The following is a 15778-nucleotide window of genomic DNA, read 5'->3' on the forward strand; positions in this document are numbered from 1 at the left end:
ATTACTCTTGATTAAACTTTCCTTCTTCTTTGTAGCTGTCTAACAGCTTTTCTCACCTTTATTCGAAATATAATTGTATCCTTCTAGCTTTAAAATGAAAGCTAAAACTGGTTTATCAGCTACCTATTTCCCTTTACTCTTTCAATCTCTGCTAGTCCATAAATGGTCTCCTTTCCCTAACCCACCCCTGTAGCCAAATAAATCTCCCTGGGAATGAATGTAAGAGCAAAAAGTACTGCTAATGAAATAATGATGAAATAATTAACTCAGATTAAATAATACTCTTCAGCACCCCAACAGGTGCTAATTTTCTCCTTGTCTGCCCTTATTCCTACAAGAAAGGGAGAAGAAAAAGCCTCTCAGGTATCTCTGCTCTAGATGATTCCTTAAAAATCCAAGGCCCAACTCACCCACTCCCTCAGGGAATGTCCTGCCAGCAGCCTGTGTGGAGCACAGGAATTCATGGAGGCTTCACTCCCTGGCTGAACCTTCCCAGCTGCTCTTCACTGACACAGAACACTCCTGTGAATGTCTCTTCACGGGGTGGATTTGGTGTGGATTTACTTTACCTCTCCTTTCCCAGTTAAACAAAAAGAGCACGTCCATCTCCCTGCTGGGAGCCCATTGTCTAGAATCAAACAGGTATGGCACTGTTTGATGAACAAACCCAGCTCACCCAGCTGGAAAGGCCTTTTTCCTTCCAACAATATTGTGTCCACACAGCCATGCCTTGACTGCCAACAGCGATGGCATCAGCCAAGAGCTTCCTTGTATTTATTGGCTTTGCCTGCAGGAAGCACGTCCTGGTTCACAGCTCCAGCAGTTACAAAGGTGAGAGTCCTTTGGATGTTCCACCAAGACGAGGATTAAAACATTTCCTTAAGCGGTCTCTGTCCCAAAACCACAGCAGAAACACTCTGGGAGGGCTGAATTCAGCCTCATGTTGAATAAATGTCCTCTCCACACCAATGCCAGTCATGGTTAATGCATCCTGTGGTATCTCACTGGGATCACTCTGAGTTTTCAACAGCACAGAGTCAAGAACCGGCTTCAAACTGTCCTCCAAAGTCACCCCTGAGTTGTGGAAACAGCTCTGCGGGTCTACACATAGCTGGCATCTCCCCATTCTTCCCCACCCTGACTTAAATCAGATGGGCAAAACCTGGGTGGTTCAGCTCACCATGAACTTTCCCAGCTGGGGCTATGAGGCAGGACCAGTGAGCGACACAGAAAGGCAAAGGCAGGTCCCTGTTTGAAGACACTCATTCCTCTGCCACTGTCTGGTTTGTCTGCTGTGACTTCAAGGCCTTTATCTGACAAGCAGCAGCTCCGTCAGCATCAGACCCTGAAGGCTGCAGGGTGTTGGGGGGTCACACCCAGCTTCCAGCCGCTAAAAAAAACTTCTTGTGACCTTTTCGTACCTATTTCAGGTCTCCGAGATTAAAAGGCAAGAGCTTGCTAGGAAAAATAAATAAATAAATAAATAAATAAATAAATAACCAGCCCAGCCCAGAAGCCGCCCTATATCAATCCTTAAAGGGCAGAGCAGCAGGATGCTCTGGCACTTGATAACGTTACCTGTGTCACACAGCAGTGCTTTCTGCTGACTCAGGATCAGCCTTGACACGCTCAGAAACCACTGACTTTTCAGTTCTCCTCTCCTGCTTTCCTTTTCTCTCCCTGTGTATCTTTCCAAAGCCCATTTCCCGGGTATTTTTCACCTGCTTTTCCCACTCAGCCTTATTTGTTCCATGTTTGTTTTGTTTTTATTTTTGGTTTTTTTTTTTTAGTTTACCTGCCTTGTTACTGCTCCTTAAATACAGTTATTTAAGAGGTTTGCACTGTGCCACACCAGCCAAACCTGCACATCCAACACTCCAGTTTAAGCAGTTCAGCACTGCTGTTTAAACCCCTTTCTGGCTGAGCAAGTGTTTATGCCCGGATTAAATCAACATGGAAAGACCCAAAAAGGATGTTCTAGTCAGATTTAAACATGCATGCACACATGGATCCCCAGACTCTTGACCAAATGTCTGCCTGTCTAAAATACATCCTAATACATTTCTGTCCCTCCAGGAAGGCTGCATACACACCACTGTAATCTCCTGTTTAAACTCTGGTTGTTAAATGCATTTTATTTGCTCTGGGCTCTTGGTCCTTGTTTTACACCTGCACCAGTGCAGGACTTTGAAGGCAGAGAGGTCCCCTTGGGTATTTTGTCAGAGCTTCCTCACCGTGCAGCCAAAAACCAAAGCCTGGGCTGAACATCTTGATGCCTCCTCAGTTCTCTGCTCTGCTCCTTGTCTTTGCAATGCAGCTCTAACCAAATTACCCACCATCTCCCCTCCTACACGGGCAGCACAAACAACCCTTGACTTCCTTGGAAACGGGGCTGGCTTTAATTGCACTGACAGTGCCTTGAAATTCTCAGGTGGGCAAAGCATTTATTCCACCCTGAGCTGCCTCAGGACGTGGTGTTAACACACATGGCCTCTTATCTGCTCCTCACTCACCTCCCTCGAGATATCAAGTAGCAACAAATAGCAAGAAAATCCTTTTCCTCCCCAGAACTCCTTTTCATTCCACGGTTTATTTCCGTGAGATGCCTCCCCCTCAGCAAGGCAATCCTCTGCTGTGGCAGAGACCAGGCTTTAACCTGGTGTTTACTGTTTTAAAATTGGACAGGCTTGCCTTGAAATAAAAGAAGGGCATCATTCCCTGACCAGCTTTACCATGTTTCAGCAAATTATTCCAGGAACAGTAAGTCCATACAAGGGAATTCTACCTCGAAGGGGAGATTCTGAAGGAAAATGAGCTGTAAACATCAACTCAAACCTGCACTAACTTCAAAGCTTAAAAGGGAAGAGAGCAAAGCACCTGGCGAGACACAGAGAGATCCCAATCTCCCCTTCCAGGACAATTCCCCCATCCTGAGCCTTCGGTTCTTTGTGTGTAGAATGATTTGTCCCCAGTTAAATGTCTTTTTATCCAGGGCAGTGCATACAGCAACTCTCAGGTGGCTGGACCCAATGAATCCAGGCATCCTCTGACAACTTGAAAGGAAGATCAAAGGCAAACTCAGGACAAAGAGGCAGGTGAATTAAGGCGGCAGCTCTCAGCCCTGCTGGATTTAAGGCACCGTGGTGGCTGCTGTTCACTCCTGCAGGGGTGAGTGCACTGGAATGATCCCCTGGCATGGGTTTGGGATGACCCAGGTAGCTCCCACGTGCTGAGCCGTGCAGGTCACTGAGAACAAAGGTCAGCTAAAACCCTTTTTGCCATCCCACGATGGATTTTAGGTGTTTTACAGGGCTGTGTGGCAATTTAGGTCACTTAAACACATAAAACCTTTTCCCGTACTGACACGTGAACACAAATCACTTCTTTTGCCACTCGGCATAACGTGGGTTGTTTGCCCCTGGACCAGCTGGATGGGCAGGGTTTCTGATAGCTGGACTAACCCCTCAATCTGCAAAAACAAAACTTCTGTTCCCAAGAGGAATTACTGAGGTTTCTTGCAGGAGAGAGCTGAACTGCAAGGGGACAAACATTTCAGCTGAGGAGGCCCAAGAAGTGTACTTGACATAAAAATCAGACCATTATTTTATTCTATGCTCTGCAAGTTCAAATTTTTTTATTTTTTTTAATTTTTTTTTTTTTATGACAGAGATTCTAATTTCCAAAGGTGTTGGCACCCTCAGTTGCCATTGTGCAGAATCATTGCTCACATGGCCATTAATTAAGGCTGTTGTCAGCACTTCCATTCCAAACCTGCCTTTTAGGAGTTTATAACTCAGCCATAAAACTCTGCTCTGGGCTGAAATCTATCATGAAAGGGTCTGCCTGGAAGGAATCCATCCTTTTGTATTTGAGAGTCCCAAAAGCTTATGGCAGCAAACTCGGGATTTTATTCTAAAGGCTGCCATTCCCAAACCTGGGCTGCTTTTGTGAGTGCTGGGTGAGCTGTGCCTGCTGGACTGGCTCTGGGAGCTCCCTGACAGGGTGGGCTTTGTCCTCTCAACGTTGTAAATTGGAGGAATTATGAGGGTTTATGCTTCAGGGCTGAAGCCTGGGCTTACTTTAATACCAGTGAACACCTCTGCCCTCGCTGTTCCCCCCAGGAGTATGATCCACGTGGATCACCCACCCTTCTCTCCCCACAACCTTCACTGGGCCCAATTCATACTCCAGTGCTCAGCTAAAGAGATGGAATTTGTCTCCCCAGGAGCACAGGTTAGGTTATAAATGATCCTCAAGTCCACTAGTAGTAGTATTTTCTTACCTTTTTTTCAGTCTCTTACTGAACAGGAAGTTTGCACAAAGCATCCCAAACTACTTTTTGCAGAACAAAAAGTTTTGAGTGGACTGCTCTTTGCAGCCCAATGGAGCAGCTCCTGATTTCTACAGTGGCCACATCTATGAAGCACACACAGAATCAGACTCTGGACTGTCCCCCTCCTTCAGTTCTCTGCTCCCCAAGAAGTTTCGTGGCTCTACAGGTTAATTTTTCTCGTACCTGCCAGGCTCAGCTACTGCACCCTGATCTGGCAATTCAGCATAAAAGAGACTTTTCAAAGTTCTAGTCTGTTTTTTTTCCTAGTGCAAATTTCTGCAGCTGTGTTTTTGAAGGATTAGGAAAGTTCATGACTACTGGCAACACGTATAAAGATAATGCACCATGCTCAGGGTATCAACTGGCCCAGAGGTCACAAAGAAATATTCATGTTTCAACTGGTTATCTTCCATTTAAGCATTTTCACCTTCTTAGGACCAGAGTAAACATATCAAAACTAATGATGGGCTTTCTTTACAAAGCCAAAACTCTCTTCCAACATGCTGTTTCCCCCCAACAGCTTTCCCCAAAATAAAAACAAAGGAGAGGGTGTGTGGCAAGGGGAGAATGAGGAACAAAGGGAGGAAGAAAAAAAAAAACCACAGCACCGATAGAAACAGTTCATTTACATCTCACAGCATCCATATGCCAGTAACCATATCATAAACTCTTAGCCTACCATACAGAGAGGGTGCCCCAAAATGGTACCTGCAAGAGGTCTCTCGGAAGGAGATGTTTAAATCCCAGTGGGTGTGTATCCTGTCAACAGACAAACAAACAAACAAACAGAGAGGTCAGTGGCACGGGCTGAATGCTGCACGTCTTGCTGCTTAAAAGATCTGCTCGGCCCGTGACAACCCACCCAAAGCCAAACCCCACGAGGAGCCCACCTGCACACGCCTGGCAGGCCCCCCAGGTGAGCTGTGGAGCACTGACAGACCTTCTCCCTGCTGCATGCAGGAGGTGGAGGGACTGCAGGATGTCGTCTCAACTCCCAGGCCCCATTCAGAGGAAGCAGGACGAGCTCAGCACTGATATTTTACGAAGAGAACCCAAATCTGTCTGTGCTGTGTCCCCTCCTCCGCACCCGCCCCAGCTGTAAATAAATTATTAGCAATTTCCCACCTCGGAAATTAATTTCACATACTCTGTCACTCTGCCTGCTGACAAGAAGCAATAGCAGATTCTAGACGAACAATATCCTAAATTAAGACAGAGCAGCCAAGGGGGTTGGTTTTTTGATGGATTTCTTTTTCCCCCTTTGCTTCCAGACAGCATCCACCCCAACCCAGAGGGAAAAGGCGGATGCTTGACCTTCTGTGGTCTGGTGTCTCCTCTCAAAACCAGGGAGCACTGATCTCCCCTGGCTCAGGGGAGGTCTGTGACCACCACTGTGTCTCCACGTCGTGGTGATCGATGGCAACCCCAGCCGTCTGAGAGCAGCCTGGCAAGCGAGTCCCTATCCTTGCACAAACCCTCCCAGAGCCTGCCAGGGAACGTGCTGCGTCCCGGCTGGGCAGGCAAATCACCTCCTGCAGACGCAGCTCCCCAAAGGGCTGCAGACATCCATCCACGAGCAGCAGAAACCAAACGCACCTCTCGCACATTTTGTGTAGAGCCCTGCAGCAGCTCCTGCCTCTGCCCCCAGCAGAAGGTGTGTGGCTGCAGAGCATCTGCTGCAGGAGGAGCCTCACCTAAAACCTGCTGGGGTAAGAGAGAGCCCTTCCCCCCGATCTGAATGGGCTGTGAATTGGGCCAGAAAACACTTCACCGTGACCAGAGCAGTCGATGGGGCTTCACTCAGGTTTGAGTGTCTGTTTAAGTGCTTTCCCGCTCCAGCCTAGTCCTGAAATTACCTGAGAACAACTCTCAGCACGGAAATAATTTCACGTCCAAGACATGCTGCTGCTGCCGGTTTTACTAATGTGATGGCACAGCTTTTGTGCTATTCCTGCAGGTCTGGCTAAGAACGGGAGTCTGGTTATTCTTCTAGGGGTGAATAGTTCTTTTTATAGATATTAACGTCCACCAATAAACCCATTCTCAGAATTCTACTTAGCAGTGCCACATGAGCCTAGTTTTTCCTATTTTTCTTCCTCATATATACCAGTTTAGAAAACCTATCCCAGCTTTCCACCTTCCCAGCATTTCATTTGTGACTAGAAATGGAGCAGGCTCTTCCCAGCTCCTGAGCTCACAGCAGGAACAGTTGCTCTTCCAAGTTAAAATTCAGAAAATGCTTGAAAACGTTCTGGAAAGGACAGGTCAAAGTGGGCCATTGAGTAAAACTTCCATGAGCTGAAGTCTGGTCAAACTCTGGCACATATTTGGACTCTCTGGAGCTCACAATATTAGCACACATCCATCTGTTACAGCAATACCTGGCAGGGCAAAGGTGGTTTTCATCCTGGGAGGATCCTCAAGCAGGAAGGATCCTCAAAGCAGGGCTGCAACATTTCTTTGACTGATATAATAATGTATTATACTATAGTATAGTACATTATATTATATATACCTAAGGTACCTATACCTATTTTTAAGATTTTTATTTATATATATAAACAGATATATCTAAAATGTATATATACACACCTAATATATATATACACACATACCCAAAAAATATATACATACACACCTAAAAATTTTATAGAGCACTTTGTGAGAGAGGGATAAGCAGGGTGGGGGGAGGGAAAAGCTCATCCCAAAGGAACGGCTCGGATCCACACCGAGGCCGAAACATCCATCTGCCGAGATGGATAATTAAACACTCATATCTAGACAAATGAATAGGTGAGAATGAAATTAAATTCTCATTATCTTTTCTTTTGGGGGGGGGGGGGGGGAAGGAGGGAGGGACAGGGAGCAGAACCAACACTGCGCTGGGCCGTTATCACCAATTAGATTTCTGAGCCTAATGTACATCTTGTTTTAACAGGTTATTCATCCCATTGAAATCAAATTACTAATAATTTGCAAAGTATCGCCTACACAAGCCTGTCCTTGGGTTGTATGAAGAGTGGTGAGCAGGAGCCAGTCCCTTACAAATTAATAACAGAAAAGCAGGGGCGGGGAAATAAAAACCGCGGCCGGGCAAGGGAAGGAGCTGCAGCTGCTGCTTCTCTCCCACCTCCTCACCCACCTTGAGGGCTTGGACATGGTGTGGTCAGTTAAGTGTTCCATAAAAATGACCAAATGAGTCCCATAGGAACGGCTCCCTGAAGAGCCTGGTCAGCTGGGAGGGGGGGTCTGAGGGGGAATTCACTACCTGCTGCATCAGGAGGGGCTGGAATGTCAGGGTTTGGCTTGTGCAAAGAATTAAACTGCTTATATACGTATGTGAACCCAAAAAAAAATACTAACAGGAAGGTCTGAGGCTGTTCAAGGCATCTCTGGAGCCTGGACTGGAATGAGAATCCAGCCCAGAAAAGCAAGTGGCAGAGGTGGAAAACTAATGGAGAGCAGCTGGGATAGGTTTTAATTTTTAAGTTGTTTCCTTCCCTGATATTTCTCTTTTACTCCAGCGGTCCCTGCAAGATTTCAACACCAGAGTGGCCCTGTGGAAGGGGCCAGCAGTGAGCCAGGTGTCTCCCTAACATCCTGTCACCCTCATTCCCAGCACTATGGCCAACCTGCTCCCTGTGCTGTCCCAGGGACACACTGCAGGAATTCAGGGAACCCAGACACATCCTATGGAGTGTGGGGAACACTGGGCAGCACCCAGCAACAGGAACAGGTCATTACTGCCAGAAAAACCCATTACAGCACCAGCTCTTACTCACAACTGTCCCTTCCTACTCCCCCTTAATTATAAGGCCAACACTTCCTTTGGATGGAGTTTGTCCAAACCTCTCAATTTTCTTGGCCACAGAGAAGAGAAAAATATTGACAAGGTTTTCCCACATCCTCTGGTTTAGGAGTCTGCCCTGAAGGGACAGTGCTGGTAAAAGAGAGAATTAAGGAACTTCTGTGCAATGGGCACAGCCCAACCCCACTGGGATCACTGGGAATTCAACAGGCCCTGGGTACCACCATCATGGAAACACGGAATTCACAGTGCTGCAGGGGAGCAGTTTGGGAAGATGGACCTGCAGGAGCCGTTCTGCTGGATGCTGGGACAGAGCTGGCTTCTCTCTCCTCCCTGCTCTTCACAATTTCACTGTCTCCTTCCAGCTTCCAGAGTCTCCCTATATCCAAGTCAGGCTATTTTCAGACAGCCAGCGTTAAGAAGCACGTGCAGGCAATGAGCAGGGGTTCAGGAAACCTCATCCAGGATGGCTGGAAGAATGGTCCTATTAGAGCAATACTGAGAGCCTGGACTTGGGGCATCTGGGTTATTCTCCACCATGGAATTGATGTCCCATACAGGGAGACAGGGAGAGCAGCCAAGAGCACTTGTGTGTCAAGGTTTCATTTCCTTTCACTCTTCACCTTTCTGGCAGGTCTTTTATCTTCCCTCCTGGACAAGAAGGGGAGTTCTGGCTGTTTATTATATTTCATCCTGCAGCATCCCTGAGAAGTGAGTAGCCATTTTCTCTCTCTCTTCTTCTTCTCTCTCTCTTCTCCCTCAAATCTACGTCCTCATTAGGTCAGGGACAGCCTTCCTGGCACTCTGGACCAAGTCCAGCCTTTGCTTCCCAGAGGGATCTTTAATATACTTATTCAATCCAGTGACTGTTGTTAAGTGGTGCACGGTTCAGAGGGAAAGGGGGAAGGAGGGAGGAAAGAGAAAGGAGAAGAGAAAATAAAGAGCTGCAGAGGGAGGAAAGACGGACTGATGGAAAATAACCAGCGAGAGCTGTGAAGAAGTGTCACAAAGCAGCAAAATGTGTCTCCAGCCACAAGAGGGGCCCTGCCTCCCTCTTCTCGAGTCCTGGCAATTAGGAGAAGGGCTGTCGAGTCTAATCTGAGAGCCTGAGTCCCGCTGGAGCCCAGAGCCCTGCCCTGTCACGTCTGTCTCCGGTCGTGCAGAGCCTGGCAGAGCCCTGGCAGCTCCGAGCAGCGTGGTGTGGCACACCCTGCCACGGAACCGAGCTCCAAAGGGAGCAGGGATGTCACCCAGCTCTCATCCCAGGTGGGCTGCTCAGGGAGCATTCTGGGAAGAGGTCAAGAGAGAGAGGGAAAGGCGAGGGCAGCTCTGTGCACATCAGCTGGGAAGGCACTGGGACCTCGTGGCTCTGAATCACAAGCAGGTGCAAGTTGACAAACATGATGGGGGGTGCTCGGGGTCTGGTCTTCAATCAATTAGGGAGTCAAAGAGCAGCAGCCTTATGGGAGGTGGGAAATAGCTTTCCACTTAGGGAGGCAGGCAGAGGGAAGGCTGACAGTGCCAGCCATTAAGGCTTCCTGGAGGTCAGTAATTTCCCTATTAGAAAATGGGTGCTGAGCGAGGGGAAGGCTGGAAAGCCGTTCAGAGAGGTGAGGGGAGGGCAAATTGTCCTGTCTGGGCTCCATCCACGTTCCTGTGCAGATAGGGGCAGGGAGACAGTGTCCCACCATTCCTTGAGTAAGCACCTTCCCTCCAAATGCTCTTCCCTGGTTTGAAATAACCCTAATCCCACGCCAGGTGTTAGACACTGGGGTCATACTGCTGACACAGCCAGAGAAGTGTGTGTGGGGGGGGAAGTGACCTAAAAACAGGACAAAGGACTCAAGGGCAGGATGAGGTTCTCCAGAAATCTGCTTCTCGCTGCACAGGCACCCTGTTGCAGGACAGCTTTTGTTATTTCTCCTCAAAATGGCTTTTATCTCAGATCATTATCTGGCAAGGAACCCAGCCCGTTGTATGTGCTCTCATTGTACAATCTGCCACTACTTTTGCTCCCAATCATCTTTTTTTTTGGATTTTTTTGTTTTTTTTTTTTTTTTAATAAAAGAATTTCAAAGGCATTTTTGCCATACATATCCATTTGCACCTCTCCTGCCCATTCCTCAGCCCAGTGTACGTGTTCACTGATATCCCACAAGGGCCCCTTCAGAGACAGGTCAGGTCAAAAACTTTCACCATTTTAACAGGTGTTTAAGCATTACTGCCTCTTATTCTGAGCCACACCACCACATTTTGCTGGGGATTTAAAGCTGTTCCTAACCCACCCTGCTAAAATCTCAGATGCTCTGATTGCATTTCTCCTCTTCTCTTTCCCTCCCCTCCCATACTAATGAAAGAGGCCAGTCTTTAAAATAGAAATTAAATTCAAGCACCCACAAGACAATGCTGGGCTTAAATCCAACAGCATGTGAGGATCTTACTGTTAAAGCTGAACCTTATTCTCTGGCTGCACTGGCTTTCATCTCCTTGGTGTTTCTTGGGATAACATAATATCCTTGAAGGCAGTTTTCACCTCAGGGTGGAAAAGCTCCCGAGCTGAGGTAATGCATTTATCAGTGCTGGTTGGAATCTCCCTGAGAGTGTTAAGGCAGTTAATGCTCTCCAAACTATTGCAGAGCAGTGGAATCTGTAGTCTCCAACTCAGAATCAGGGAATCACTAAGGTTGGAAAAGCCCTCTGTGATCACCAAGCCCAACCTTTCGCCCAGCACTGTGTTCACCACTAATCCGTGTCCCCAAGTGCCACATCCACACGTTTTTTTTTGAACACTCCCAGGGATGGTGGTCCTACCACTTCCCTGCACGTCTTATTTGGTGTCCAGGGTAACCCAGAGATGGGTAACAAAAGAGAAGACTGGCCTAACTTTCAGTTCAGCTTAGTGAGAAAGGAGAAAGGCTTAATGAAGACCAAGTTTCTATCTGAATTCTGCCCTACATAGTCCTTGCAGCAGTGCAGCTATGCTGGTATTATTTTGACTAAAATAACTGTACAGGTGACAAGAAATGCCCAATATTGTTAACATTCTTTTTCTCCAAAGGAAGAGTGACGTTCACAGCCAAACAAACATCTTCACCAGGAGTCAGGACAGCTTAACCATGGCAGTTCAGACAATGCAACTGCTGCATGTAGGCAGTGCTGTAAGTGAGCAAGATTTTCAGGAAATCTGACAGAAAGAAAGAAAAAATAAGATTTTTTTTCCTCTGCAACATTGTCCCAATAACCCTTGGAGCTGAGTGCCTGGAGTCTGTGTCAGCACAGTGACACAGTTTTGGAAGGACGTGGTTGTGAAATCATTTGGCATCCACCGAATGCACTGACTTCAGCAGGAGCCACAGGTCTCTGCTCCTCTCTAGGACTGCAAGAACCTGCCAAGGCGGGTTTCCTCTGCCTCAGATCTCCTCTGAAGGCCACCACCACGGGCAAGATCACAGAGGAAATCGGTGTCAAAGGCGAAGGTGACGGACTGGCCAAGAAACCAAGCTTTTAACTCTTCTTATCCCCAGGATTCAGAGTAACAGAAACGATTCCCTTGTGCCAGCAGTGGAAGGAAAAACAGTCAACACAACTGAAATTGGGAATAGGAGAAGGCAGAAAAGGCACCAATGTTCAAAGCAGTAACGTTTATGTGGGTGTTTGTGATGGGACGTGCACACAGGACGCAGGGGGGGCAGCCAGGGGTGCAAGAGAGGGAAGCACAGGTTTGCTCGGGCCCTGACCTTGTTTTCCTACCACAGTTTAACCTATTTCTTCCTCTCAGTGGGGGACAATAAACCCTCAGCCCAATCCATGCCCATCAGGGAGGACACAACAGGTGAATTAAAGCAGAAAGCAGATGGGGCACTGTCTCTGCCGGGCCCCAGCTGTCGTGTCTGAGCTGTCTCGCCTTTATGCTGGGTTGTCTCCAGAGCCAGCCCCATCCCACCTTCCACCCCGCTCCCTGCCTGCTAATGACACTGGGATCACAGCCAGAGCCTGCTCCTTCCAGCAGGGCTGAGCAGGAGCGGGGCCAAGCTTCCCGTTCACGGCTCCAGAACAGCTGGAAACGTCCAGCCCTCCCCCTCTTTGGGACAGGAGGGCTGGGGGACCCTTTCCCAAGGGGAAAAATGCTTGGAAGTGCTGGAGGATTGGAGCAGTGGGTGTTCCCTGCCTGGGCACCAAGCACTGAATTTCTTTGCTTCCCTTCTTCCTGCACTCATCAGGAATGCCGCCTGCCCTGTTTGCTCCAGCTACTCCAGCTTTCCCCTCACACACACACACACACACTGCATCAGAGCTCCCGGGAAAACAAAAAGGAGAGCAACTGTACAAAAGCAATTAGAGCCTAATCTACCTGGTAAGAATCCCGTCCTCCTCGAAGGAAACAAGACAAAGCTTAAACAAGAGACCTTCAGACACGCTGATTGAGAGCTACTGGAGAGCACGGCAATGCCAAGCTGGGGGACCACTGCCTAATAACCACTAAGTATTTTTCCTTCATTTCCTAATAAACAAGGCAAAGCAATTACAGTAATTAAAGATTTAAGATAAGAGCACTTTATATTTGGGGGGCCCAGCATATCAATTATACAGTTATCATGTTGTTCTCCCTCCTAATGAGACAATCTAGCACTATAATTTTGCAGCATTAAAAGCATAATTAAAGGGGGCAGGAGAAGAAGGGCAGTTTACCAAAACTGATTAGGAGGGTTTCCTCTCCTCAGTGGCTCCTGTGCACACACAGAGCACAGATGCATTCCCCAAACACCCTTCCATTTCCAAGAGATAACCCTGGAACATGGCTGTTGGACAGCTGCAATGATAAACCCAGGCTTTAATTACAGGAGGGTTTTATGGGAAGAGCTGGTTGCTGTTTTGTTGTTTTTCTGCTGTTTTCTCCCTACTCCCAAGCTCTCGGTTGCTGAATGTACCAGCATCTGTTGGCAGGTAAGGGGGAAATAGCTTATCTTCTCAGAGGCAAGAAACACATAAAACATAAGAAAAGCAATTACATGCCTTCAGTTCCCACTCCTCTGTTTTTATAGGGCTTGTCTTAGAATCTGAGTGATTTTATGCATCAGAGGGAGATGACAATCAAGATGAGTGGCAATGATATGCATGGGAGGCTGAGGCACAGTGCCTTTACTTATCTATTTTCCTGTAGTTACAGCTTTTCTAAACTTCCTCTTTTTTTCAGAGGGATGGGAGAACCCAGAATTTTGCAGCTGAATACTGTGGAGCACTTGTGGACCACACACGAGAGCCCTATTGACAGTAACCATAATATAACGTTAACACAATCCCTTCTCCTCTTCCTCTAATTTCACAATTAGAGGAGAAATTCCAGGAGAATTCCAGGAGAAACGTGAGTGGTAGTGGGAAAAACAGGATCAAAGTATTTCAGCACTCCCTGGCAGGAAAGTACCTTCTTTTCATGATACTGATGTGGAGATCCTCCTCCTGCTTTACTTCGGGGTGCTGACCATTGCTCTTGTCGCTCTCTTCGCTGTCGTCACTATGCGAGAAAATGGAGGTGAGCTCTTTCTTCGGGATCCTGGTGGGAGGTAAAGGGATGGTTCTCTTCTCTGCCAGGCGGCCCCGGTTCTGGAATTGGTTGGAACGGGAAAGGGCAAGAGGAGGAGAGAAGAAAACAAGAATTTGGTCAGGAAACTCAAACCCAAGGAGCTGCTCTCAAAAGAGCTGCCCTGAGAAGGCAGCACTGTCAGTCCCTGCAGGGTTCCCACTGTTTGGGTGGGTGGGCAAAGGCCCTGCTCACTTTGCAGCAAAGGCATATCTGTATCTAATTTTTCCAGTTCTGACCAAGTCACGCCCTTCCAGCCTCTCCCACCTCTTCATTCCTAGCTTGTATCTGATCCACACTGATAGGAAAGGGAGATGGCACCAATCTCTCTCTCCAGAATATTTCCTACCCAACGTTTCACATTAGCCAGTAGCCCAGGGAAGCCATGATCCAGATAATCCAGAGCACTTCTGACTCTAAAGGGAAAACTGCCTGTGTTCAGCTCTATCTGTGACTGAGCAAGACAAGAGCACTGCCAGTGGAAGATGCACACTAGAAACCCAGGGAGACTGTGGGATGGGAACCACAGCGAGGGGAAGTGAAGTTCTGTGCACATGCTTTCCCTGAAACGTCCATTTCAACTTTCCAAGTAAACCTGGCAAAACACAAAGGTCCTGGGAAAGCCAAGTCAGGCTCTCTGCAGGGGAGAATCGGGAACGCTGAGCGATAGAACAGCCCGTGCTCTTTTAATTAAATAAATTAAGAACCTTCCACAAATACAAAACAAAAAACTTGTTTACCTCTGTCAATAAATTCCAGTTGTGCTCATTAAGGGGAGCCCTAATCGCTGTGGTAATTAGCTAAATCCATCTGGAAGGCATCACCCCAAGGAGCCACATTAGAGCTTTCCCACTCTGATGCAGGTCCAAGCCAAGAATGCAGCTGTCTGTGAACAGCAGACACCCAAGGGAGAGCAGAGCAGTGGGCCAAGCTGGCATAAAAAAAAAGGGGAAAACACGTCCACAAGGAGAAAGACACGCACTTTGTACACTGTGTGTGTCCCCAACCCTCATGCAGGAGGTGCATTTCCACCCCTGCCCCTCTCCTGCTCCACTGCAAACAGAGAATGTGCACCAAGTTCATCCCCTGCCCAAAATCGTCTCAGCAACACGAGCCCGCTCAGGGCCAGAGGGACAGCAGGGAGGTGAGGAGAGAAAGGGAAAAGCGAGGGGGTGGGAAGGAAAAGCAAGGAGGGGCAGTATTTGCACCAGACTTCTGTCATGTACCAGCATGAGCTTCGTCATCCAAAGCTTTCTGTATTTTTCAGGAGCTGCAGTTAAAGGGGACGGGGAGGGAGGGGGCATTTCCACTCCAGAATAATTGCAATTCACTCTCTGCTGTGACTTCACAGGCTAAAGAGAACGGCACAGATCAGACACTAAAAATCATTTCATGGCCATTATGGCACCTTGGAGCAGTTAGCAGCTCTCAGTGACTGCCCAGGGACTCGTCAGCCCTGAGAAGAGTGAGAGTGCAGCAAAAGAGGGAGGCCCAGAAACAGCCCCCCCAGGCCACAGCACGGGTCCCCCCTTTCCCCTGCTCCTCAGGGTGCTTTTTCTTTGCCTTTCTGTGACTCATATCCTTACTCCTGAAGCTGCTGCACATGCACACACATATGTAACTGATACACAAACACTGCAGATGTACCTATGTAAGTAACACCTAACACATCTTCCCTTAAAAGACAAATAAATGAGCATGAATGGAGGAAGAGAATTTGTATCTGCAGCGACCTCTGCTCACAGGTGGCCTGCCCTGCTTTTGTAGGACAGCAGGAACCAGAACCACAGTGGCTCCAGTGTCCCTGTGAACCCCAGCATTCCAGCCCCAGCAATGCATCTTTTTAAAGTTCTGTTTACTCTGTAATTTGCGTTTTTTGCCATCAGGTTTGGGGTGCTTTATTTATTTATTTATTTATTTACTGCATTTCTCAGGTCCGCAGAAAATTAAAATAGACCGAGCCAATCAATTTTGCCTTTTATATTCATCTATAGTCAGTTTTGAATCAATTGCACTTTCTTAATCTGTTTAGAGGCATTCACCAGTAGCTACACATTAC

General features: G+C 47.6%; 1 protein-coding gene across 6 annotated transcripts in view; it reads right to left on the reverse strand.

Annotated features, from left to right (window-relative positions):
• SAMD11 (sterile alpha motif domain containing 11) overlaps window positions 1-15778 on the reverse strand; it is a 106967-nt gene that overhangs the window by 61725 nt on the left and 29464 nt on the right. For all 6 annotated transcript variants that reach the window (XM_027882456.1, XM_027882455.1, XM_027882452.1 and 3 more), the window contains 2 exons: window positions 13564-13742; window positions 5042-5092 (listed from right to left, as the gene is read on the reverse strand). In XM_027882456.1, the coding sequence (XP_027738257.1) occupies window positions 5042-5092; window positions 13564-13742 (230 nt within the window). The remainder of the gene's footprint in view (window positions 1-5041; window positions 5093-13563; window positions 13743-15778) is intronic.

This window comes from Empidonax traillii, unplaced genomic scaffold, assembly GCF_003031625.1.
Source record: "Empidonax traillii isolate 1590-97213 ecotype Southwest subspecies unplaced genomic scaffold, ASM303162v1 scaffold106:size2091409, whole genome shotgun sequence".
NCBI lineage: Eukaryota > Metazoa > Chordata > Aves > Passeriformes > Tyrannidae > Empidonax > Empidonax traillii.